The 27,745-nt window shown below is 33.5% G+C and overlaps 1 protein-coding gene across 1 annotated transcript in view; it reads left to right on the plus strand.

Moving 5' to 3' along the window:
• LOC145326674 (uncharacterized) overlaps positions 1-27,745 on the plus strand; it is a 94,046-nt gene that overhangs the window by 13,116 nt on the left and 53,185 nt on the right. The window contains exon 2 of the mRNA XM_080170040.1: positions 18,210-18,266. Within this exon, the coding sequence (XP_080026166.1) occupies positions 18,210-18,266 (57 nt within the window). The remainder of the gene's footprint in view (positions 1-18,209; positions 18,267-27,745) is intronic.

Below are 27,745 nucleotides of genomic sequence, written 5' to 3' on the forward strand. Positions count from 1 at the left end.
ACAACACATATACATACAAAAAACATTAATCCTTATATAACAAGGATGACAACATCCATAAAAGCGAAGCCCTGAAACGGTAGGACAAACGAGCATTAACACATGTATAGTTTCAAAACTGATTGGTTCAGCATAAGTTAAATGTATAATTTTAAAACAAAATTGTAAATAAATTTGTTGCTCAACGGCCTAAAAAAAGATTACTGTTTAGAGATGTATTATAACAATGTACCTACTGTTTTTACTCACTTGGTATTTTAACTTTATTTTTTTGTTTGTCTTGTTTTATTTTTTGCTTTTCCTTGACCAATCTATAATACAAAGTAGCTTGATGTCTGTCCGTCTGTCTATCCCTTAGGATCACGGTAACCAATGAACCGATCGGATTCTACTCTTTAGGGTATATACCTACTGGTCCTGTGGTGGTTTTAGGCTATTTTCTTAGGGGGTGGGACATTCCAAACCCCCCAAAAAACAAAACAATCCCCCCCATTTTTTTTTTTTTTTAATTAGAAAGTAGTGGGGGTACTTATTTTTTTATTTTTATTTAATTACCTCTTGGGGCAAAGCCCCTAGAGGCTAGGGGCGAAGCCGCTAGTAACAATATATAACAATGGATTTACTATTATTCCACCAGATTTTATGTACTCTCATATATTGAAACTTGTAGCGGGCTAATAAAACGACAAATTCAACCCCTTTTCTAATCCCCTTTCATTATACTGTATAAACGAACTGACCAATAAATGACAGAAAAATAGCAACCTGAATTAACAATTTTTCCTTTGTCATAGTATCCAGGTATATTCTACATCCATTTATATAACCCTCTTACATTGTTAGATTTCAAATTGAAGTTCATCTGTCTATTGTATTTTGCGGAGAGGAAAACTGTTTTCCAGTATAGCTTCCAAACCGATTAATATCTGCTGGATTAGAACCGGTTCTCAGCCAAACTAAAAAATCATCAATAGCATCAAATTTCTACGAATACTAAAATAAAAATCATAAGATGTACTATTTTGTTTCCAATTTTTCTACCATTCAAAATTTATCATGTAAGGTTTTTTTAATATCTTGTTGTTAAATAAGGAAAATGTCGGATTTTTTTCTAGGTGTCATTTCCTTGAATTTTTAAAAGCATAATAGCTTTTATTTTTGTGTGAAAAGACTTCAAAAACAAGGATGACAAAATCCATAAACACTCAAATACAGGATAATGATAAAGGACATACCAAAAATCAGATAAAGAGGATGATTATATCACATAGTTTTTTTTTAAAGGGTAAACGTGTTTTAAATTAAATAATATACGGACTTTCTGGTAACGAGTTCCTACGCTTCCTAACTGTTATAGGAATCATCATGCAAAGATTGAAATCGATAGGACAAATCTAACATATCTAAACTAACTTAAGAGCTAACCTTTCCCTACATACGGACGGACGGACCTATCCTACTTAGAGAAAAGCTTCACTTTTTTAAAAGTCTGAAAATATATTTGTCTTTGAAAGGATTTGAACAATAAAGATGAACACGCTTATTTGCTCAGTCTTTGTAACGTTTAATACTCAGTTATTTATATTTGTCATAGAACACACGGACAAGAGATTGTAAATTCCTTATCATTATTTGGATTTCATTGTAAAAGACGACATTTATAAGTCACAACCATAAGAATCTGCATAAATTTTCCTTTAGTGAATTTTATAGTAGAAATATCGGGAAATTATGTCATTATTAAATTTGTCTCAGTTATTTATATTTGTCATAACACACGGACAAGAGATTGTAAATTCCTTATCATTAATTTCACTGAAAAAAGACGACATTTATAAGCCACTACCATAAGAATCTGCATAAGTTTTCCTTTAGTGAATTTTATAGTAGAAATATTAGGAAATTATGTCATTTATTAAATTTGTCTCAGTTATTTATGTTTGTCATAACACACGGACACAAGGGATAATAATTTTGAGCAAAAATCAAGTGATTAAATTTAGGGAGGGAGGGGACATTGGCCTGTTTATTACATGTTTTATAATAACGTTCCCTTATTTGTAGACTTAACAACTTTGGGGCCATTTATTCAATTTTGATTGGTTGATTCATTAAGTTGAATGTCCAAACGTTCCAACCACTATATGTAATCAATAGAAGGGATAATTATTTTATCATCATTTGGGATGTACATTAGGGCGGGTTCATATCGGAATTAGACAAAGCGGGGATATGCAAAAGATAAAATTATCCTTTAAAACATTTCGGACCAAAAAAGAATTTTAAAAAATTGAGTTTTAGAACGCGACCACTAAAAAATATATTTGATTACTTATTAATATGCAAAGACAACATTCAAAATTTTTTTTGAATCAGAACTATAGCTTCATGGTGCTCCCTGGAAAGGCCTTGAGGAGCTGAATCAGGAACTTTTGTATGTTTCAAAATATCTCGTTCCTAGCCTTAGAAATCACTAAAAAACACATTTTTAAAGGGTTTATTGAGAATTGTCCAATTTGTAGAGGTTTTTTAGATTTTCTCAGGCTAGGAACAAGATTTTTTGAAACGGTCAAAAGTTCCTGATTCTACTCCTTAATGCCTTTCCTGGGAGCACCATCAAGCAATAGTTCTGATTCAATAAATTTTTGACTCCCATTTACAAATGGCTATACAATTGAATGTCTGGTTGTCAGCGGTTTTAGGACTTAGGATAGCTTTTAAATCATCCAGAGGTGTATTATACTCCTACAAATCATTTGCAGATCCCCGCTTTGGCCTCAGAAAAAAAATGTCCAAAATCGACCCACCTTAATGTACATCAATTAATTGGCCATTATATTAGCCCTTTAGATCCCTTATTTAAACTATTGAGTTGAGATCTGGGAGGGAGGGAACAAAATAGCTAAAACATTCCTAGGACCTATTAAAAGCTTCACTGTAAAGGAGTATATCGAGAGTACAAATAGACAAACAGATATAAAAGGATTTACCATTCAAATTTTACAAAAAAAAATATTAGAGGAAAAATTCATATTCATCTGCAATTAACCTGTCCCCCATTGTGTGTTGTGTAAGAGAGAGCTCTGGATCAATCAGCAACAATTTGCTAAATTGCTGGCAAAAAAAGTTGCTAAAAATTGGCCATTAATGCATTAGAGGACACCAGAGAACAATTGCATTAGAATGACATACTTTATTTGTGTGCATCCTATGTACAGTTTCTTAACAGGGATATAGGGGTTGGAGTCTGTCGTTGACATTGGGTGCTAGAACCAAAGCAACTTTTATTATTTTGGATAATTTCATTTTCAATGAATTTGGGGACCAGCGCAAAGAATGCCGCGAAAACAATTATTCCCAAAGCAAACAACTCTTTAAAAAAACATAATGTTATTCATGGTTAATACTGCTGCTTATTCAGTTGTGCAACAAAATGCTTTGGCCCAAAACAGTTGCAACTCATGCACAGTAAGGCCTTTGAAATAAAGGTTGTACATTTAAATGTTTGGTTGTCGTTGACGTTTGACTGTTGGTATAAATGTTTTGTAAATTCACTAGTGGCATCTTGCGGAGCTTAATGTAGATTTTAACATTTTTCTATTTTATTTTTCCAAGTAATACATGTATCTATAATGGATGTATTTATAGTCATGAACGAGGGATGATAAAAATTAATAAAAAATAATACTTGTGTATTTCTAGCAGCTACTTGATCTAAAGTCGCCACTACCCCTTTAAAATTCTAGTTTTAATAAGTAAAGGTTAAAGCAATTAGGGAGAGGATTTTTTTTTGTAGCAGTGATTTTTTCTTGGGAGGGTGTTGGTACCCTCCCCCAAAATAGTTATAAACTGGACCATGATCTATAAGAAGCTGCAATGTAAGGAGAAAATCCTTTAGTACAGACAGAAAGATAGAAATCCTGTTACTATTATATGAGGGATAAAAAATAAAGTAACAAATTTACAAAAAATAAATAATATTTTTAACAGAGAAAAAGATTGAAAAAATTATCGTTTCTTGAAGTGCATTGTTCCTTACTCCTGTGCAAAGTATGTCAGGGAGGGAGGGGACATTGGGCTGTTTAATACACTAGTCCCCAAAGTTTTATAATAGCGTTTTCTTATTCGTTTGCTTAACAACTTTGGAGACTTAAGTTTCGATTGGTTCGTTCATTAAGTTTTAACGTTTTAACTACTAATTGTAATCTACAGAAAGAGTAATTTTGTGTATCACCATTGGGGATATACATCAATTTATCGGCCATTGTCTTATCCCTTTAGATCCCTGATAGTATGTATACTTACCACTACAGAAGAGTATGATGTAATAAAATAGTTGAAATTATACAAATTAATTTTCTTAGACAAAAATAGATACTCTTATACAACTTTTAATGAAAACTATTAATAATAGATAGATATTAAGAACGGTTTTTGGCAGATATATCTAAATAAATTATTTTACAAACTATTATATATATATTTTTAGTTAGGTTGGTTCATTAAGTTGAATGTCCAAATGTTTCAACCTCTAATTGTAATCTACAGGAGGAGTAATATTGTGTATAGTCTTAGAGGATGTACATCAATTCGTCAGCTATTGTCTTATCCCTTTAGATCCCTGCATTTTTTTCGCGAGAATACTAAATATTTTCACCTGAAGTTGATAAGTTTATCTCAGTTCCAAGAATAAAATTTATATATTCTTTATAATAATCAAGGAGGTTGAGATCCATGATATATGTCTGTGTGTGTGTTTCTGTCTGATCGAAGTGCTGAAACGAAATGGTTCTCCTTCTCATAGGTCCTGTGAAGGTTTATAACTATTGTGGAGGAGGGTATAATAATCTCATAAGAGAAATCGAACTACAAAACAAACAAAAAAGTATTATAGTGGTTCTCTGACCTAAAAACTTGCAGCCATTACGGTCTTTACTGGGCGCGTAATCATATTTTGGACTGGCAAAAGGTTGTAGGCAACATATCATAGAATATAGAATATCATATAATATTAAGTTGAGTGTCCAAACGTTTTAACCACTAATTGTAATCTACAGAAGGGGTTATTTCGTGTAACATCATTTGGAATGTACATCAATTTATCGATAATTGTCTTATCCCTTTAGATTCCTGGAGAGGCAAAAAGGCTATGTCATATTTCAGCCTCGCATATTTAGTTGAATTGAATTTGAACTACTAGAGGCTGCACCCCTAGCATATACATATATAGTTAGGAAAGCCTGTTAAATAGCCTAAAACCATCTAAAGCATTAAACTGCCTGGTATTAACCAAAAAATCTCAGGAATTTTAAAAGATGGTCGAATGTCTAATAGAGACGATCCCTAATATGCAGACTCTAGTTAGTACGTCTATTGTTAATAGAGATATTCACTCATATGCAGACTATAGTAAGCACGTCTATTGTTAATAGAGATAATCACTCATATGCAGACTCTAGTTAGTACGTCTATTGTTAATAAAGATAATCACTCATATGCAGACTCTAGTTAGCACGTCTATTGTTAATAGAGATAATCACTCATATGCAGACTCTAGTTAGTACGTCTATTGTTAATAGAGATAATCACTCATATGCAGACTCTAGTTAGAACGTCTATTGTTAATAGAGATAATCACTCATATGCAGACTCAGTTAGTACGTCTATTGTTAATAGAGATAATCACTCATATGAAGACTCTAGTTAAGGTCTATTGTAAAAAGAGATAATCACTTATATACAGACTCTAGTTAGCATCTATTGTTGATAAAGATAATCACTCATATGCAGACTCTAGTTAGCACGTCTATTGTTAATAGAGATAATCACTCATATGCAGACTCTAGTTAGTACGTCTATTGTTAATAGAGATAATCACTCATATGCAGACTCTAGTTAGCACGTCTATTGTTAATAGAGATAATCACTCATATGCAGACTCTAGTTAGTACGTCTATTGTTAATAGAGATAATCACTCATATGCAGACCCATCAATAATTGGAAAAAGAAATATTTGCACACTATCACCATCAAGGGATCTAAAGGGATAAGACAATGGCTAATAAATTGATGTACATCCCCAGTGATGAAACACAAAATTCTATAGATTACAATTAGTGGTTAAAACGTTTGGACACTCAACTTAATGAACCAACTAATAAAAATTCAATACCAGTTTTGTTAGTCCGGGAATTCTATTTTAATCTTTTATTTTTTTTATTTTAATATCTGCGGAAAAACAATGAGATGAATAATTATTTTAGCTTTCGGAAGTGTAAAGAAAGAGAAAATAACAAGGCCAAATACGGATATAGATCATTTTTGGTTAGGGTTAATATAGGCTTTCTATCATTGTTAAAGGTGAAGCTTTTTATGATTAGGGTCTGTTGGACCGTTCAATACAGATACTTCTTTTCGCTTATTTAGACATGTTATAATTGTTTTATCGATTTGAAACTTTGTATGACGTCCTGTAATAATAAGGTACATTATAGTAAGGCATCTCTATAATCAAATCCAAAAATGGACTCTGGAAGTTTGTCCTTTTATTTTACTGTATCCTGTATTTATACAATTTTGGAACAAATTTATGTACAATTTTGTTTAGACATACAAATTTTTACAACAGCTATTGTTCGTTTGCCCTTCGGTCTGGGTTCAGAGCTTCTTCTTTATGGATGTTATAATCCTTGGTTTTCAAGGCAGCATCATATTGTGGGTGTATATCTTTGTAGTCATTGTGTTTTGGTTATTGATAGCCTACGCTCTTCGTTCATATATGTACGTTATTTTTTTCTTTCCTTTTACTTATGAAAGCTAAAGGTTATTTAGTTTTTATTGCATCGTATTATAGACAGCTTCTGTGGATATTGAATAAAAAATTATAAGACTATAACATGGTTTGTTAGCTCCCTGGGGCGAAAGGCCCAGACTAAAAAAGTGGGATTGATTCTATGATTTTGTTATTCAAAGTACACTTATTTGTAAAGGAGGGACTTACTAACTCATTTTAATATTAAGCGTTTAAACTCGAACCAACCAAGGAGGGTGGGGACATTGGACTGTTAATAACACTAGTCTCCAAAGTTTTATATAGTTTTTTTATTCATTGGCTTAATAACTTTAGATACTTTGAATTTTGATTTGTTATTAATTAAGAGTTTTAGCCACTAACTGTAATCTACAAAAAAGGTAATTTTTAAATCATCATTTGGGATATCTTATACATCAATTTATCAGTCATTGTCTTATCCCTTGAGATCCCCGGATTAAATATTTGGACTTGAACCAACATGCTAAAGGATTAATATTCCCCTTTTTTAATAGAAATATTAAGACAAATATTTGTTCACCAATGCCTAACAGAGATCTGAAGGGATAGGACAATTGCTGATAAATTGATGTACATCCACAATGAGGATACACAAAATTACTCCTTCTGTAGATTTCAATTAGTATTTGAAACGTTAAGACACTAAACTTAATAAACCAACCAATCAAAAATTTATAAAAGTAACCAAGGTTCTTAAGCAAACGAATAAGAAAATGTTATTATAATACTTTGGAGACTAGTGTAATAAACAGCCCATTGTCCCCTCCCTCCCTGAATACCTACAAAATTGTTTAATAAATACATTTATAGGATTACAAGAAGATAAATTGGATTCATAATATTAAGTTACTTATAACATCACTTCTGTTAGGTTTAAAGATTTTGGAGTTATACTAGAGTTGATATTCAGGGATCTAAAGGGATAAGACAATGGCCGTTAAATTGATGTACATTCCAATGATGATACACGTTTTTGGACACTCAACTTAATAAACCAACCAATCCTAATCATTAAAAGTCCCCAAAGTTGACAATAACATTTCTTCTCTTAACTTCAGAGATTGTTATACTAGAATTATACTAAATCAAACGCAACTATAAAGTCAAACAAACACAAAATGGTTAATAGTCATTTATCGCATTGCATTATAGACAGCTTTCCGCTGATAGTAAATTGAAGTAAGTTGTAAGATTAATTCCAGTTTTGTTAGACTCATGGAGCCGAAGGTCCAGGCCAACAAAATTGGTATTAATATCATAATTTGTAGAAAATTTCTATATTTACTTGGGGAACTTTGTTTTGATATTCGATACTTTTTATGCTATTTTTTTGTGGGGAAAGGGGGGGGGGTAGAAGGGTGAAAGGCGACTAACCCATCAAAATAATTTAGAACAGTCTATGCAATTTTGTCTACTCTATTATTACCTATAAATATAAGGATGTTTATGTAGGACAAATGGTTACACTGTGTGACAATATTTATAACAAATGAAAATTTTAATATTTGTCATAAATGGTTAAGCTATTAAATTGCATATTTTTATTACATTTTTGCTCAGATTTCTAAATATTTTATTATTCTTCTTAAATATTAAAAACCAGTCAATCTATGTTTATTACTGTTCGTTTTTCCATCCTATTGTTGATGTTGTCATATTAGTTTTTTTTTATATAGACTCACAGTGATCATATATGTATGATAACAATAACTATGAACTATCAGGGATCTAAAGGGATAAGACAATGGGCGATATAATTATTATTAGTTGTTTAAACCAACCAATCAAAATCTATTATTTTAAAACTTTGGGGACTAGTGTAACAAACAGTCCCCAATGTCCCCTCCCTCCCTGCTAAACTATTTATTTATTTGCCAACTCTATATGAGTGTGAAGAAATATAAGTAAATACAATACAACTGGTGTTAGCACAATAAAGCAAATATCTATGACTTAAATGATAGCCGATACCAATAATCCTTATAATAAAGTAACAGGATGTCTATTTGTTTGTCCGTCACTTTGTACCAAAGGATGTTATTACAGATCAACCGATATGGTTCTCCTTTAGAGGATAGCTTTTCATAGGTCACAGGTATTTTTTTACTATTTTTGGGCAGTGTACCATCACCCTCCTAAGAGAAATCACAACCCCCGACCGATAAAGGTGCGTTAAGGTGCCCGATTGTTAAGGGTTAATATTTCTTAGTTGTATTAATAAAACATAAGCAATAACTGTAACTTGGCTTTAGATCAATAAAGATATTATAAACATTACATAGTCGATGGTAGAAGTTGGTGATCATAACTATTCTCAGACTTCTTAAAACCTGATTTACCCCCCTCCCTTTTTTGGCGTAAAACTTATTGCGTAAAACTTATAGCGTAAAACTTATAGCGTCTATAGGTGTTTATACAAATGTGCCAATTTTTTTTTATAAAATATATTTTTAAAATGGCATCTGTTTGGTTTTTTTTGCAAGTAAGCTTTTTTTAGGTAAAGGGAAGGTTTTTAACAATTTTGGGAGAGTGTAATTCCACCCTCCCAATTTAAAATCCCCCCCTCCCCAATTTTTTTTTAATATTTCTAATTAAAACTCAAATCAAATTATCAAAAAGTAGAAGGGCGGTTGACTTATCCCCCTCCCACCTTAAGAACACCTAGAGGCTTCTAGGGGGCGTTGCCCCTAGTCTTTCTTAAAATAAAAGCTATGTATTGCATTTTTTTTCAATTAGGTGTTTGATCACGAATTGCATATGGTAAAAATATTTTTCTTATTTAATTGTTATCCTAATAAGATAAAAGTTATGCTTGAAAATTGTTTAAATAGCTATTATTATATGTTGCATTTTTAAATAAACGTGAAAATTGAGATCACAATTTGCGTATATTTTATACTCATTTGCGTAATTTCTATTTTCGGATATTTCTTACCCGTCACCACATAGTCTTATGTATCTGGGAGGGAGGGGACATGGGGCTGTTTATTACACTAGTCCCCAAAGTCTTATAATAACGTTTTCTTATTCGTTAGCTTTACAACCCTGGGAACTTTTATTGAATTTTGATTAGTTGGTTCATTCAGTCGAGTGTCCAAACGTTTCAACTATTAATGAAGGGTTAAATTTATGTGTCATCATTGGGGATGTAATTGTACATCAATTTATTGGCCATTGTCTTATCCCTTTATATCCCCGATTACATAGACTTATGTATGGTTTAGACGATTTTCAAATAGAATATTCCCCCATCAATACGTATTAAATCATCTTTCCTTGCCCATTTTTTGCGTATTTTGCGTAAAAGGGATCGAATATTTAAAACGACTAGTTATTGGGGAACAATTATTTATCGCATCGTATTATAAACAGCTTTCCGCGGATTAAAAAAGTACAATTATAACATTATAACCAATTTTTTAGCCCCGAGATTCCGAAGAAAATTGAATATAATACGATTCTATACATAAATTTTCAGTATGGCTAAGAACCGGTTCTTATCCACCGGATATCAATCGGTTTAGAAGCTTTACTGGAAACATTTATTTTGTAATCCTAAAGTTCTGTGGTATTAGAAAATAATAATCTTTCTGTATTATACTTTACTGTGTTTTTATTATTAAATATTTCATAGAACTTGCGAAAAATCTTTCATGATTGATGTCACAGAGAGAGGGGACAATGGGCTATCTATTACACTGGTCCCCAAAGTTTTATGATAACGTTTTCTTTTTTTTGGCTCAATATCTTCGGGGACTTAAATTTTGATTGGTTGGTTCATTAAGTTGAGTGTCCAAACATTTTCAACAATAATTTAAATCTACAGAAGGAATAATTTTGTGTATCATCAAATGGGATGTACATCAACTTATCGGCTACTATTGTCTTATCCTTTTATATTCCTGCTTTTTCATTCTAATTACTCTTGAGAAAAGAAATTATTCTTATACATTCTAAAACACAATATAATTATGTATTGCTATTGCTAATAATAGAAATCTAAATTTATCTTGTTAGGTTAATGGATATAGAATACATGGATATATTGACAGGTGGAAAATTGTCGTCAATTTAGGTTGCTAACATGAACATCATCCATTAGGAGGGGATGGGATGGAGTACAGAGGATGAATGGGGGATCGTTATTTTAGCCAGCTACAAGATTCATTTTGTTAGATGATAATCTGGTGTTAGATCCATGTAATGATAAATCCATTACTCTAATTACTCTTGAGGAAAGAAATTATTCTTATACATTCTAAAACACAATATAATTATGTATTGCTATTCAGAGATATAAAGGGATAAGACAATGACCAATAAATTGAAGTACATTCCCTCTTGTCAACTAAATTGACCAAACAAAATTTAAAACACCCCAAAGTTGTTAAGCAAACGAATAAGAAACGGTTATTGTAAAACTTGGGCATTAGTGTAATAGACAGCCCAATGTCCCCTCCCTCCCTGATCTTAAACACAATAGAGAGACGCCCCTAGAGACCTCTAGTGGCATTTAAATGTTTTTTTTTTATTTTAAGTATCTAATTTGAGAAATAATTTGTCTATGTTATCAGCTGTTAAATTCATGTCTCTACGCAGCGCGACTACGCTAGCGACACTATGCGGCGGAAATATTTTTTTTTTCGATTTTATTGTAATTTCTCTTGGGAGGGTGGTGGTACCCTCCCCCAACATAGTTATAAACCTTCCGGGGACCTATGAGAAGCTACCCTGTTAAAGAGAACCCGATCGGTTCAGCGGTTAGCGAGATCCTTCGGTACAAACACACAGACACACAAGCACATAGACATCCTGTTACTTTAGTATAAGGATTGCTAATTGATATAAGTTTTTTTCTCAGGTAATATATATGTAGAGATATAAAGGGATAAGCCAATGGCCGATAAATTAATGTACATCCCAAAAGGTGATACAAACAATTACAATGTATATTACAATTAGTGGTTGAAACGTTTGGACAACCAATGTATCTAATTGAATAAAAGTACCCAGGCCAAAGTTGTTAACCCTACCAATAAGAAAACATTATTATAAAACTTAGGAGATGTTTTCCGTTGACAAAAAATAACGTCTGTAAACTGAGTAAGAAAGTTATAAATGCCTTTTTTTTATGTATTTTTGTTACATAATCTATTATAACTTACTTACCGAGTAACTTTTCTTAAAAGAAAGAAGAAGTATAGTTTCCCCCAAATTATACGTATTTGGGTTCCCATAAATGACCCCCCGCCCCCCTAACAATAAAAAGAAATATTTAAATATGAAATGTTCAAAATTTGAAGAAGAAAAAATAATTTGTCTGAAGATAAAGATCTCGGAAACTGCTGGTCCGAATTTATACTATTTTTCAGTGAAGCTTTTTTTAGGCTATTATCATGACCTCTTACGGCTAGGGGCCAATCAACTAGTTTTAAAAAAAGGAATAAATATGGTGGTTTACCCTTCCTGTTCTTATAGCGTTGCTTGGGGCGACGCAAATAGTACATGAGAACAGGAAGGTAGAGGACTTTGGGCTGTAAATTACACTAGTACCCAAAGTTTAATAACAACTGGCTTAACAACTCTGAGTACTTTTATAAAATCTTGCTTAATTGGTTCCAACAACCAGTGTCCAAAGTTTTGAACCAATAATTTTAATTTACAGAAGGGGTAATATTGTTTATCATAATTGATTGTGCACACCAATATATCTCTTTGTCCCTGTATTTGGAGAGAGGGGTTTTAGCTGTGATCTAAGTTAGTTAAATGGGAAATCAGCCAAACTCCTAAGATCTCATTAAATATGCTTCGTTTACACATGGTTCACTAACCAAATACGTTTCTTGGGAAATTATAATTATATTCTCTATAATAGATCTACATTTTAAATACATTTTAAATTTAAATTTAAAAAATTTGTTTTAATTTGATAATCTATTACAGCCTTACTTACGTTTGCTATAAAACGTTCTCTTTTAGATTAACATTGAGGGCGTATATTTCCCTTTGCCAATAAAGGAAGGCGGATACATACTCTTAGATGTCTATCCTCATAATTTCTTAATGTTTATATTTCAGTACTATGACTAACAGACAGACGGTCAAAGTAAATTACACACTGGATGCTCAAAACAACGGGAAATTTAATTTTGATATTTTTAACTACAAAAATTTTAAAAATTGAACCATAAACACCAAAGATATGGAGAAAAATGTGAAAATTACAAAAAATAGCCTAAAACCTGCTGAAAAGCGGTCCTACCGCCATTGATGTTTTATAGTTAATTGTGATCCTTAACAATGAGAATGTTGTCAAAATTTTTTAGCTTTTTATCTTTTATAGGAGCCGAAAAAATCACGTTTCCCCCTTTCTGTCTCAGACGGACGGACATTTCGAATTATAGAGTAGCTTCGCTACTAATAAGACCACTGTTGTTGTCTATATTATATCCCCCTAGATTTACATTTAAGGGGAGATGTCAAAATGTAAGAGGTGGAAACAAAATTTTTGGATGAGCAACGCTTACCTCCCTGGCAAAAACGCTGGGCAAGCCAGTAAATTAATTAATGACATGAATTTATGTACATGGATATATTTGTTCTTGTTTAATATATGTATTGGGTTGTTTATAAGTTGATATTGGATTTGATGCATAATAGCACACACCCCTCCTTAACCGAACTTTAGATTAAAAAAATTTCCCAAACATTCGGACAATTGGGCGTTCAAATAGGACCTAGTGGTAGTTAGAATCAGTTGAGAACAAAATCCCAGCCGTTCCTTCTTGCCAGATATCGCCATTTTAAGATTTTTAGTAAAATTGCACTAAATATCCAAATACAAACTTAAATCTTCTTTAAATTTTTTAGTATAATTTTAGTGAGACAGCTCAATAACAGAGATTCTTTGCTCCTGTGGCTAATCTTACTGCCTGGAGTCCCTAACAGAGAGTGCCTTTATGTGTTAACACAAGTAGGGATTCGAACCCATTCCCAAAACTAACCAAAGTGGAATAGCTGTGTATTACAGCATTAGGTCAGTATTTTCACCACTGACAGGTGGAAGGCAAGGCCTATCCTAACCAGAAACCCGATCATTCACCCACAGGCCCCAGTGGAGCACCTTGGAGGTCTGCACCACATGTTTAGTGGGGTGTTTACCTGCACCCATGGATTGGGTAGGTTGAGACCTAATGGTGCCCACAGGCTCCCATTAACCCTGCAATTTGGGCAAAGCTTAGAATAATCACACCTGGTCCCTAAAATGGGCTGTGAGTTACTCCCCTGCCAATCATAGATCAGCACAGCCGCCATGGAAGGATAGCTGCAGGTGGTGGGCCGCATACCTTCACTCAAGATGCAAGTTTGCCCTATTCTGATTTTGATCCTCCAGGAGATCATGGTAGTGTGCATCTTGAACTATGCCCAGAGCCTGGGAGGGTTCTTTCTGAGGGAGTTGGGTACACCATTACTGTTTGACAAACCTGAGCTGATGGTATGGATGAATAGGGAGAGTAGCCATGGTCGCCCCCACTCACATTAAGCAAGTGGTCACAGCCCTGCCAAGCCTGGGGAAGGCCCAGAGCCCCTCCCACAAACAGCTGCTAAAGACAAGAAGCCCTCCATCTGTAAAATCAACTGTCTGGCCAGGGCAGCTTTCACGGGGCCACAGCCCTTGTCCCAATCGACTTTCATGAGGTCAAGGAGCACCTGTTCAGAGCTGACTGATGACCAGGATATGGGTAGCGTGAAGTTCTTGGCCATTCCCATCAAGATAGGGGCCTGGGCCCCTCAAAAGGTAAAACTGAACAGGGGCTATTCTTAGTTGTACACCCCCATGGTGTTCAATGTGCCTCCAGGAGGTGCGACTGCATCAAACGGCCCCCCAGGAGAGAGATGGTGGTCAAGACCAGGCCTAACTTTCCAGTGCAGGGGACCCCAGGTAAAACTTTAACAAGGAGCTGAACCTGCTGATCACCAACAACAGCTAGAAGGTATCCAAAGGGGCATGCATTGCCTGATCCCAATAATGTAATATACAGCTATTCCACCATGGATAGTTTCAAACAGTAACTGTGTCCCTAACTCATGCATTGCCCAATGTGAATGGGGGGCGACCATGGCTACTCTCCCTATTGATCCATACCATCAGCTCAGGTTTGTCAAACAGTAATGGTGTCCCCAACTCCCTCAGAAAGAACCCTCCCAGGCTCTGGGCATAGTTCAAGATGCACACTACCATGATCTCCTGGAGGATCAAGATCAGGGTAGTGCTAACTTGCATCTTGAGCAAAGGTATGCGGCCCACCACCTGCAGCTATTCTTCCATGGCAGCTGTGCTGATCTGTGATTGGCAGGGAAGCATCTCATGGACAGGGCACAAGCCAGGTGTGTGACATCACTCTGAGCTTGGCCCAAATGGCAGGGTTCATGGGAGTCTGAGGGCACCATTAAGTCTCAACCTGCCCAATCCATAGGTGCAGGTGAACAACACCCCAAAAAACAAGTAGACCTCCAAGGTGCTTCACTGGGGCCTGTGGGTGAATGATCGGGTTTCTGGTTAGGATTGGCCTTGCCTTCCATCTGTTAGTGGTGAAAATACTAACCTAATGCTGTAATACACAGCTATTCCACATTAGTTAGTTTTGGGAATGGGTTCGAATCCCTACTTGTGTTAACACATAAAGGCACTCTCTGTTAGGGACACCAGGCAGTCAGTTTGGCCACAGGAGCAAAGATACTCTGTTTTGGGACTGTCTCACTAAAATTATACTAAAAAATTTAAAGAAGATTTAAGTTTGTATTTGGATATTTAGTGCAATTTTACTAAAAATCTTAAAATGGCGATATCTGGCAAGAAGGAACGGCTGGGATTTTGTTCTCAACTGATTCTAACTACCACTAGGTCCTATTTGAACGCTCAATTGTCCGAATGTTTGGGAAATTTTTTTAATCTAAAGTTTGGTTAAGGAGGGGTGTGAGCATATATGCATAGTTATTAAAGTAGAGATAGGAATCCAGGTAGAAAATTCCAGAGAGGGAGGGGGGGGGGCAATGGGCTGTTTATTACACTAGTCCTCAAAATCTTATAATAACGTTTCTTATTTTTTAGACCTTTATGTTCTATTGGCATTTAGTAAAATTACAATATTACTGAAATAGTCATCTAATACGGTGCTATTTATAATATCTATTTAATTTACTAAATGCCAGTCATTGTTTTAGTCAAGAATAAAATATATATTATTTTTAAAACTGAAAAGGTTTAAGTTTAATGGTGCCCTAACCCTGCATGACTTCTCAGTACCTAATTCTAACCTAACCACACCTAAAAGTAATTCTTTTTTATTGGATTTCAAAATAAGTATTCTGTGCTCGTTTAGCACTTGCAGCAAGTTACTTTAATGTTTTAGAGATTTTGATAGTTTTGAATTCTATTCCATTCTTATTCTGTGGCATATATGCAGAGTTTGAATAAAGTTTAGGGTTTACAATACATGCAGTACTGTAAATATACTAAATAACTGGGATCTAAAGGGATAAGACAATGGCCGATAAATTAATGTACAGGGTGCGCCACATAAAACCGGACTTTTTTAAAACGGCCATAGCGTCAAAACTACTTGACCAATCAGGACGTTTGACCCCACTATAAAAAGCTTAGGTAATGACCTTTTAGCACAAAAAAAAATCTTTGGACGAAGATGGGCTCGTACTCCGAGCTGGCCGCGCTTATGTTCAACAAGGCAGATTCGAAATGCGCTGGTAATATAATCTGGATTCTCGACTAGGACCCACTAAATCGGACCTCAGCCCATCTGCAGATGAGGTAGAGTTATGCAACTTGCTGAGGATACTGTTAGATACATAAGTAAGACACTAGAAAAGACTAGAGCTCTCTATCTCAAATAACTTGGCTGTAGTACTCCGGCAAAGTGAAACGTGGCAGCTTTAGAGTTGTCAAAAATCGTGTAAAATCGTGAAAATTTCTTGGTTCTCGACGTTAAAGACCGATATGGAACTTAAAAACTCATTTTAGACTATGGATTGCGCTGACAACCCTAGCTGAATCTTCATGCCATTTCCAAAAAGGTATAAAACGTCGTTCTAGCTCAACTGTGGTCCAAATAAAGGCCTCCATGTCAAAGGGTAGCTTGAAAGTTGGGTTAATTTGGATCCTGTGGTTACTCACAATTCTAAGGAAATGTGGCCTTCCAGCAGCCCTATCTTAATTCAATGGACTTTTGGGCCTGGAGCTACTTTGAAGCATGCACCAATAGACGTGCTCATACCACAAAGACCTCTCTCATTGCCACTATCAAGGAGAACTTCGCCAGCTTGGACAGGAACATTTTGACCTGTGACTGCCGGCGGTTAAGGAGGCGGGTAGAGGCGGGGATTAATGCTGGCGGCGATTTTATTCAATGATCTAATAGTCATATACCTAGTTTGCTTTCCAGTTTTTACAATTTAATAAAATCTTTAAAATTGACGATTTTATGTTAATTTGTTTACAATTTAGAAAAAGTCCGGTTTTATGTGGCGCACCCTGTACATTACCAATGAGAATACACAAAATTAGCCTTTTTTGTAGATAACAATCAGTGGCAGAAACATTTGGACACTCATCTTAATGAACATAACAATCAAAAATCAATAAAAGTCCCAAAAGTTGTTAATCCAATAGGAAGAGTTGTTTCTTGCATCGTATTATAAACAGCTTTCCGCAGATATAGAATGTACAATCATAAGATTAAAATCAAATGTTTTAGCCCCGAAGTTCCGAAGGCACAGGCTAAAAGAACTGGTTTTAATATGACTAAAGCAACCAAATTTGTAGCAAATATTATACAAAATTGAAGTGCAATTTATAGTGTTTTTAATGAGGAATAAATGTTTAAATGTTATAAAGCTCCATTTTAGAATAACCTTTTCATATTCGTCAGCTTAACAACTTTGGGGAATTTTATTGAATTTTAATTAGTTAGTTCATGAGGTTGAGTGCCCAAACGCTGAACAACTAATTGAAAATTACAGAAAGGGTAATTTTGTGTATCATCAATGTACATCAATTTATCAGCTGCTTTCTTATTCCTTTATATCCCTTAATAACAATACATAATTATATTGTGTTTAAGAATGTATAAAAAAAAAATAATTTCTTTCCTCAAGAGTAATTAGAGTAATAGATTTTTTATTACATTCATCTCACACCAGATTATCATGTACTCTAATAAAATGAAACTTGTAGCTGGCTGAAATGACGATTCCCCATTCACCCCCTTTACTCATAATTAATGGGAATGTATATCAATTTTTAGGCCATTGTCTGATCCCTATAGATCATATAACTAATCTGTATGTTTTCTTTTTTAGGAAAGTTTGTTTGCTGGTGTGTCTTCATCTTATACTGGGAGTTCAGTTTGTCAACAGGCACAATTTAGTTACAATAATGGATATAATACACGAGGATATTATGACAGGGGAAAATTTGTCGTTAATTGCTAATATGGACCTCATGTATTTGTCAGTTCTTTCATCTAGTATGAGGCATGTAGATGGGGTTGAAAGGGTTGATTGGGAGGATCTTTTTTTTAACCAACGCAATTTAGTTACAATAATAATGGATACTAGCGGATACACCCCTAGAGGCCTCTAGGTTGACGTAAAATGTTTTTTTTTTATCGCTATCTCCCCCCCCCCTTCCATTTTCAATGTAAGTTTTAAAAAGTTATAATTATAATTTTTTATGGAAGGGGGTAATTTTTTTCTAGAGGCGATTTCTCTTAGGAGGGTAGTGGTACCTTCTTCTAAAATAGCTGTAAACCTTCCCAGGACCTATGAGAAGCTTCACTGTAAAGGAAAATAATATCGGTTTAGTGGTTTCCGAGATTCTTTCCTACAGACAAAGAATTATATAATATGATAGAATATACGTGAATATTATGCCAGGGAAAAATTGTCATCAATTTACGTTGCTAACATGGACATCACTTATTGGTCAGTTTGCTCATTCAGTAGTATGAGAGTGGATGGAGTAAAGGAGGTGGATAGGAGGGGATATTTATTTTAGCAGCTCTAAGTTTCATTTTATGTAAAGTACATGACAATAAGTAATTTAATTCAAATTATCAAAAGCTATAGTCAAACTAACGTTAAGTTGTTCATATTTAAAAATCGAATGAGTGATACTTTAATCGGGAAGGAGGTGACATTAGGCGGTTTATTACATTAGTCTCCAAAGTTTTATAATATTGTTTTCATATTCATTGGCTCAACAATTTTGGTTCATTTAGTTGAGAGCCCAAATGTTTTAACCTCCTAATTGTAATCACACAATTTGTGGGTTAATTTTGTGTATGCTCATTTTGGATGTAAATCAATTTATCGGTCTTATCCCTTTAAATTCCTGTCAGTTTTTTAATGAATTAGAATTTGTATTTAAAGGAGAGCTTTTAACATTCTTGTTACTCAAGCAAATAACAAATTTCTACCCCTTTTTACTATTATATATTTTTACAATGCAACAACAGAAGAAAAAATTCTTTGAAAATACTGTAAACCAAAATGATCTCAAATTGTTCAGGGAGGGAGTCGACATTAGGCTGTTTATTACACTAGTCCTCAAAATTTTTTTTAAAAACATTCTATTATTCGTTGGCTGAACAACAATAGGGACTATTATTAAATTTTGATTAGTTTGTTAATTGAGTTTCAACCACCAATTGTAATCAACTGAGGAGTAATTTTGTGTAGCATCATTCGGGATGTACATCAATTTATCGGTCATTGTCTTATCCCTTTAGATCCCTGCTAAAATGACCTACGTGAAGGTGAAATATGAATAAAAAGCTAAAAGCTAATAAGATTTGCGTTTAGAAGGGGGGTACTTTAGCTGTTTTGCGATTATAAAAGTTTTTTTTGCGTATATGATTGAACACCGCAAAATTGCCAGACATAAAGAAACGCATCTCGTAAAATGTAAACTTCAATCCACAAATGTTTCTTTCTCATTTTGGAGAATTTTTGCAAATTTCATCTTAGTGAAGAAAAGTAGTAATATAAATGAAAATTGTTTGTATCGCATTGTATTATAGACAGCTTTCCGCGAATATTAAGATAAAAAATTATAAGATTAAAACCAGTTTTGTTAGATCCAAGGGGCCGAAGGTTTAGGCTGACAATACTGGTATTAAGTTAATTATTCTTTTTTTAATATTTGTGGAAAATTGTCTATACTATGATACTATTCACGACTTTTAGTATGGCAGAGAACTGGTTCTAATCCACCGGATATAAATTGGTTTCGAAATCATACTGGAAAATAAACTGTTTATTGTTTTTATTAAATACTTTTCAACTTTTTCTATATTTCTCATTTGCATAAATCTTCCAACCCCTTAAAAAATATTTTACACCCACCCAAATGTCTTACTTAAGTCTCAACACCCCCCCCCCCCCCTCCTGACTATGAATAAACACCCCCCCTTAGGTCTCACACCCCAATAGTATGGAGAGGTTAGCAAAACCCTGTACACGCCACTGTATATGATACAACTTTATTTGAATATCTTAGAAAATTTGCAAATAGAATTGAATAGCAAAAAGAAATTGCTTTCAGATCAAGGGCAGGTTAACTTACAACAAAAGAGTTACTTAGAATAAAGTAAAAGAATAACTGCATGTTCACGGGGTCCCTGTGCCGACATTCAATTGGGTCTTTGAATATTGGCTAATAGCATTGTAAATATTAACACAACCAACCAAGTCGCTACAAAAGAGCAGAAAGCAATTGCTAGCAGACGAAAAGGTCCCCAACACAGGAACCATGTAGTTGTCTGGGTTATACATCTATACTTATACATTTATTACTTAGACTGCGCAGATATAATAAAACACGAAGATTCAAAAACGTAATAAAGCAAACAGTATGGACTTAAAACAACTATTTGTATATGAAAACTTTTAGTTATAGTGAATGAATTTACAGTCGCCTTTACTTCATTATTGACATTCTAATTCACTCTATTGTTACTATATACACTCCACAAAGAGTTATCTGATACACATTACACATATCAGATATTTTTCCTTCTTAACCTTCAGATCTATAAATCTAGAGGGATAAGACAATGGCTGATACATTAATGTACATCCCAAATGATGATACTCAAAATTACTCCTTATGTAGATTAGTGGTTGAAACGTTTGAATACTCAACTTAAAGATCTAATAAATCCAAATTCAATAAGTCTTTAAAGTTGTTGACACCATGGAAACTGTCCCAATTTTGTATAACTTTTGCGGAACATGTTCCAGTTACGTCATATTTTTCTTTCCCGAAAAAGGGAAGAGGGGAAGAAAATCTCTTCAAAAGAGATGGGGAAAACCCCCTTTTCCCATCTCTTTTTTCTTCCCCCCTTCCCTTTTTTTTCTTTCCCCCTTCTCTTTTTCGGGAAAGAAAAATATGACGTAACTGGAACATGTTCCGCAAAAGTTATACAAAATTGGGACAGTTTCCATGGTGTCCCCTTCCAGGGGTCAGGTATTCATGTCTGTCTGTGCAGTTATAAACAGTATGTTTAAAATGGACGTACGGACTATAGTAACGATTCTAAAACAGTTACAGAAATCATCATGTGAAGTTTTAAATCGATGAGACAATTTCAACAAGCCCAAATTGACAATGAAAGCTATTTGTTATGGACGGATCTATGTTTTAATTGTATTATGAAACTTAGGCTTTACACTGATCATTGAGACTAATTAATTTATATATACTAAAATGGAAGATGACAGTTTGACAAATAAGAATTTTGATTTTGGTCAGCAGAAATGAATTATTATAAATGCAAAAGCAGAAAAAGGGAATAAAGTTCATTAAGAAAAGAATTAGTGGAAAAACAATTCAAGACGAATATCATTTTGAAGCTTCTTTGTGTCTATCTGTCTGATCCGCTAAACCGATAGGGTTCTCCCTTAGATGCTTATCATAGGACCAAGGAAGGTTTAAACTATTTTCGAGAAGGGTACATCCACCCTCCCACCCTCCGCAGACATTAAAATAAAAAATAATAAGATTAAAGCTGAAATTGATTATATGATTTTTATTCTATTGTTCGTGGAAAATTATCTGTAATACGATGCTATAGATGTTTTTTTCAGTTTTTGGCTGAGAACAGTTTCTAATCCAGCAGATATTAATCGGTTTCTAAGCCATACTGGACATTTTCCTACTTATACCCATGAATGAATTGAAATATGATTTGATGGTCAAAAAAAACTAATTAAAACAAAGAGAAATGATTTATTCTAGTGCAGTTTCAAAAAAGGTTAAGTATGCGCTATGTTGGGGTCAGGGATCTAAAGGGATAAGACAATGGCCGATAAATTAATATACATCCCTAATGATTATACACAAAATTACACTTGTAATGTTTGGACACTCAACTTAATGAACCAACAAATCAAAATTAAAGCCCCGAAAATTGATAAACAATCAAAAAAGAAAATATTATTTTAAAACTTTGGGGACTATTGTAATAAACAGCGCAATGTCCCCTCCCTCCCTGCGTGTGTTATGCTGTAGAATAGTATTATTTCAGTAGTTTAAAGGTTCTCTTTAATTTACTGACATTCATCTTTGTTTCTCCTGTAAGGCGGCATACAATTTTATTAGTTTAAGTCGACTATTTTACATAATATGTAGAACTTAAATGTTTTACTTCTACAGGATGTTAAAATGCTAATTTTATGCCTGATTTTTCTACAAATAAAAAAAATTAATTACAAAATAAAATATGTCTATGCTGATAGACTAGAGGTGGCGGGCTTGTAATTATCCCGCTTTTGGCTAGATTTATTTAATGTTTTATTTATTTTTTGGCTTTACAATATAAAAAAAACTATATTACTGTAAAAATCTTTTCTAAAATTTGTATTTTGCATCATATTAAAAATAGTATAATTGAAGTCAATTAGAGTTATTACATAATGACTTAACCACTATGAGTTTTAAACACTTAACCTTTGGAAAACTTGTGCTTATATAGACATTTATTTCCTAAGTAGATCTGACAAGGATGAAGCAGGCCCTTTTGTAAATGACAAAAATTGGAAGATTTAAAAAAAACAGTTGTCTTAAATATAGGAATTAAATAATGAGAGCAGTATAATAGATCAATTATAACCCACAAACAAAATTATTTTTATAATATTACGTTGTTATTTGCATTTTATTACTCTTGTTAAAATTTTTCAGTTTCATTAACATGCACGCAAAATGCAAATTACACTAAACAGTATTTTTACAATGTAGCCAAAAAATTACATTGCGTTTTAGCTATTTTTTATCATATAAAGTAGTAGGTATTTTTGTCTTAAGCTTTAGATTTCAATATCTACTACACTGATTAAGTTTTCCTTTTAATGGAAGCTTCACATATGTACCAAGATGGTTTTAAGCTATTTTATTTGCAGTTTTAACTATTACAATGGTTTTAGGTTATTCTATTTTAGAATAGAGAGCCCCTTGATGCTAGGGGCAAAGCCACTAGTTACATATAATAGACATCTTTCTGCGTATAGGAATATTTCTTTTATTGTTTAATGTAAGTTTTGCTATATTTTATTTGCTGTTGAATGGCCACACTTTCAATAGCTACTGAGGCGAATGGGTAGGCAATAATGCACAAATCAAAGGATAATTTAATAAGCTTGAAATTAAATTTGTTTAGTTTGAAGTAGGGAAAATGGATGTGGAGTTTACTACATACATTATAATTTTTAAAAAGGTGGTCATTTTTTCGCGTATTTTCCGTAGTTTTGAGTAATCAAATGCACTTATCAAGTCAAACTATTCTTAATAACGCAAAATACACCGAAAAAAATTACCCTCATTCTTAGTCTCAGTGTATTTTTTTATATAGACAGTATTAAAGAACAATACCAGCCATTCCTAAGCTAGTTCATGAAAAAAAATTTCCAGTAAGGCTACGAAACTGATTGATATCCGCTGGATTAGAACCGGTTCTCAGCCATACTAAAAATTCATGTATAGCATCGTATTGCAGACAATTTTCCACTGTATTAAAACATCATAACATTAAAACCCTTCGGGGCTTACAAAACCAGTTTAAATATTTAGAATTTTTCATTTTAATATCCGCGGAAAGATTTACTTTTCACTATATCCATGTTCCGTAATTACTCCAATTAGTCGTTGTCAATAAGTACTATTTACTTCTGCAGTTTTTTTCCACGGATATTAAAATAAAAATGATTTAATTAAAACAAGTTTTGTTATTTTTCTATTTTAATATCCGCAGAAAGCATGGCTAAAATAATTTACTTATCACTAAATCCATGTTCCATAATTACTCCAATTAGTCGTTGTCAATAAGTAATATTTACTTCTGCAGTTTTTTTTGCAAAAAAATAACTGACCTTGAAACAAGAGCATAAGAACAATGGATATAGAATATACGTGGATATTATGACATCGGACAAATTGTTGTCAATTAAGGTTGCTAAAATGGACATTATTTATTGGTCAGTTTGTTCATCCAGTATGAGGGGAAGGTGTAAGATTTAAGTAATAATAAACAATATTACAAAGATGTCAGCATTTAGAAGATCGTTTTTTATATTACATGCGTAAAAGCAGTTGAATGTGCGTTATGCTGTATGCTTAGTAAGATCTCTAAAACTGAAGATCTGACAATTTCAGTATAGCAAAATTTTTAGATTTTTCCAGCCTTTTTTAAAAATCTAAGCTTTTCTATAATTAGTGCCAGTAAGTTCGTAGTTTGTTCGCCCGTTCGTCACAGCTAGTTCATTTAGTATATATAAATATCGATATAAATTTGGTCATCCTTGTTTTTTTCATATTTTTTAACATTTTCGATTCGAAATTTAAGGTAAAGGAGATACGGAAAGTGTTATGTGTGAGGTCATAAAAATACGTCTAGAAAGAAGGATTAGAGAGGAAGTGGGAAAGGAAACCCCTAAAAAAGCGATGGCTTCGGACATAATTTTATGACTTCACATATGACACTTTCCATATCTCCGATATTTAACTGCCAACCGCGAAACAATGTAAATTAGTAGGATACGAGTAGATAACTATTTCATGTACTATATCTACTCTCCAGAAATGCATTTTTCTAAATAATAAATACAAGTTACATATAAGCTGTTTTTGTGCGTTTATTTGATATTTTGATATGGACCACTTCTTCCATTGTTTACTTTTCTTCAGGGAGGGAGGGGACAATAAGTTGTTTAATATACGAGTCCCAAAAATTTATAATAAAGTTTTCTAATTCGTAGGCTTACCACTTTTGGGGACTTTTATTTCATTTTGATTGGTTGGTTTATTAAGTTGAGTAACAGTTTAATCAATAAATGTAATTTACAGAAGGGGTAATTTTGTATATCATCATTGGGGATGTACATCAATTTATCGTCCATTGTCTTATCCCTTAAGATCCCTGTATGTTGTATGATGTTCTCAAATGCACAAAATTCACTTTCATATTTCCTATACCAGCTTCCTTGCCTTTTCAGGAGTGTAGCTTATTTATATTTTACTTTGTTTGTGAATTATTTTGATCTGATAGGTTGCTTGCAGAGAGAGATGGGACAATGGGCTGTTTATTACACTAGTCCCTAAATTTTTATAACCACTTTTATTTAATTTTTATTACTAGTGACCAAACTTTTTAGCCATTGATTTTATTCCACACAAAGGTCATAAGGCCTATGCCTTGCGGTAGCCTAAATACTGGGGGGGGGGGGGCTAACCTTAAAACCATATTAAACCATAAATAACCCAACTTGGCCTAAAAGAGATTATGGAAAGGCTATTCAATTGAATAGGTGCAATTCCAATTTCCCACCATCTATAATACAAGTAGAACAATATCTGTTTGATTGTTTGATTGTTTGTTTGTTTGTATTTTTGTTTGTTTGTACCGAAGGATCTCGCTAACCGCTGAACCGATCGGGTTCTCCTTAACAGGGTAGCTTCACATAGGTCCTGGTAAGGTTTATAACTTTTTTCTTGGGGGTGGGACACCCCCCCTTCAAAAAAAATTAGGAATCCTTCCCCCCAAAAAATTCTTTTAAATCTAAAATACGAAAAATTAGTTTGATCAAACCTCTTGGGGCAAAGCCCCTAGAGGCTAGGGTGAAGCCGCTGGTAATATAAAAGTTATTATTAAATTAAGCATTCTGATTTATACGAGGATATGTCAAACCAAATTTGTAGAGTAGCTTTTGCTATATTTAATCCCTCCAATTGTATCTTGTAGCTTATATTATTTTGTAATTGTATTGTGCTAAAGTTGTAACATTAAGTTTCATAGATCCTTATCTTGGTCATTAGGGGACATGAAACAGCCTTACATTAGAGTCACACACACTTAGACAGAGTTAGAAGAAGGAAAAAACTAAATCTTTATAATAAAGTAACATGTTGTGTGTTTGTATCAAAGAATCTCGCTAAATGCTGAACAGTTATGGTTCTTCTTTACATTGTTGCTTCTCATTGGTCCTGCACATAGTTATATTTTTGGGGAGAGTACCACCACAGTCCCAATAGAAATGGCCCCTAGAAAAAAATACCCCCCCCCCAAAAAAAAATTTATTTAAATTTTTTTAACTAAAAATAAAAATGAGGGGGCATCAACCCACCCCCCCAAATTTTTTTTTTCCTTCAATCTAAAATAAGATATAAAATACAAAAAAAATGGTTATCAAATCAACTCCCTCCGCCACAAGTGCCCCTAGAAGCCTCTAGGGGCTTAGCCGCTAGTATTAGATAAAGTAGTAGGTTTTTCTGTATGTAGCTGAAGGTTTTGTATCTTGAACATTAGGGGACATGAAACAACCTTACATTAAAGTCATACACACTTCTACACAATTACAAGTAGGAAAAAACTAAATCATTATAAAAAAGTAATCAACAGAATCAAACTATTTGCTGAACCACTTTTCTGTTTTACAATGTTGATTCTCATAGGTGGGAAGGTTTTTCACTATTATTGGGGAGAGTACCACCACCCTCCCGAGACAAAGGAAAAATATAACTTGTACTGCTTAGTGGCCAAAAGATATTTTTAAATGAAAAGAAAATATTTTATGTGTCAATAGAGTACTCTAGGGGTGTAGTTGCTAGTACAAAGAAAAGAGACAAAATAGTTGGGATCAGCGCGTCAGCTGCAACTAAGACTCAATTAAAACCCATTTGGATGCTCTAACATTTTTTGAGGATTGCAATTGCCATAATTGGGTCAGTTTTTTTAAACTGTTTTTTGAAACTGTCAAGGTTGATTATTGTAATGGTCAATCATAATTGTTCCGCAAAGTTTGTCAAGATCCTTCACAAACATTTTAAGCAAGTCCCCAAAGTTTTAGAGCCCTATATTTGTTCCAGTCTCATCCCTAGAACCCTGGTTTATTTTACCAATTTTAAAATCTAAAAACGCAATATTTTAGAAAATTCATCTAAAGTTAATTTTAGTCCTATATAAATATTATTGTTTCTAATTCAAAAGACCCGTGGCTGGCAAAACAATGAAAGAGTAGAAAATGCGATGCAATGTAATGATAAGATTGAGTAATTGTTTACTAAAGCATTCTTTAAATTTAAACTAACATTTCAAAAAAAAATTGTAGTTGTTTATCGCATCTGCAGATATTAAACTGAAAAATTATAAGATTAAAATCTGTTTTGTTATCACCAAGCGACCAAAGCCCTATTCATGAAAAATTGGCTGTGATACGATGCTATACACTATTTTTCAGTATGACTGAGAACTGGTTTAATCCAGCAGTAATTAATTAAAGCATTTGCAAGGCTTTACTTGTTTGTGATTTATGCAAAATCTATTACTGTCGTAAGCACCCTT

This window comes from Acartia tonsa, chromosome 8, assembly GCF_053477335.1.
Source record: "Acartia tonsa isolate MP-2025a chromosome 8, ASM5347733v1, whole genome shotgun sequence".
Classification (NCBI taxonomy): Eukaryota; Metazoa; Arthropoda; class Copepoda; order Calanoida; family Acartiidae; genus Acartia; species Acartia tonsa.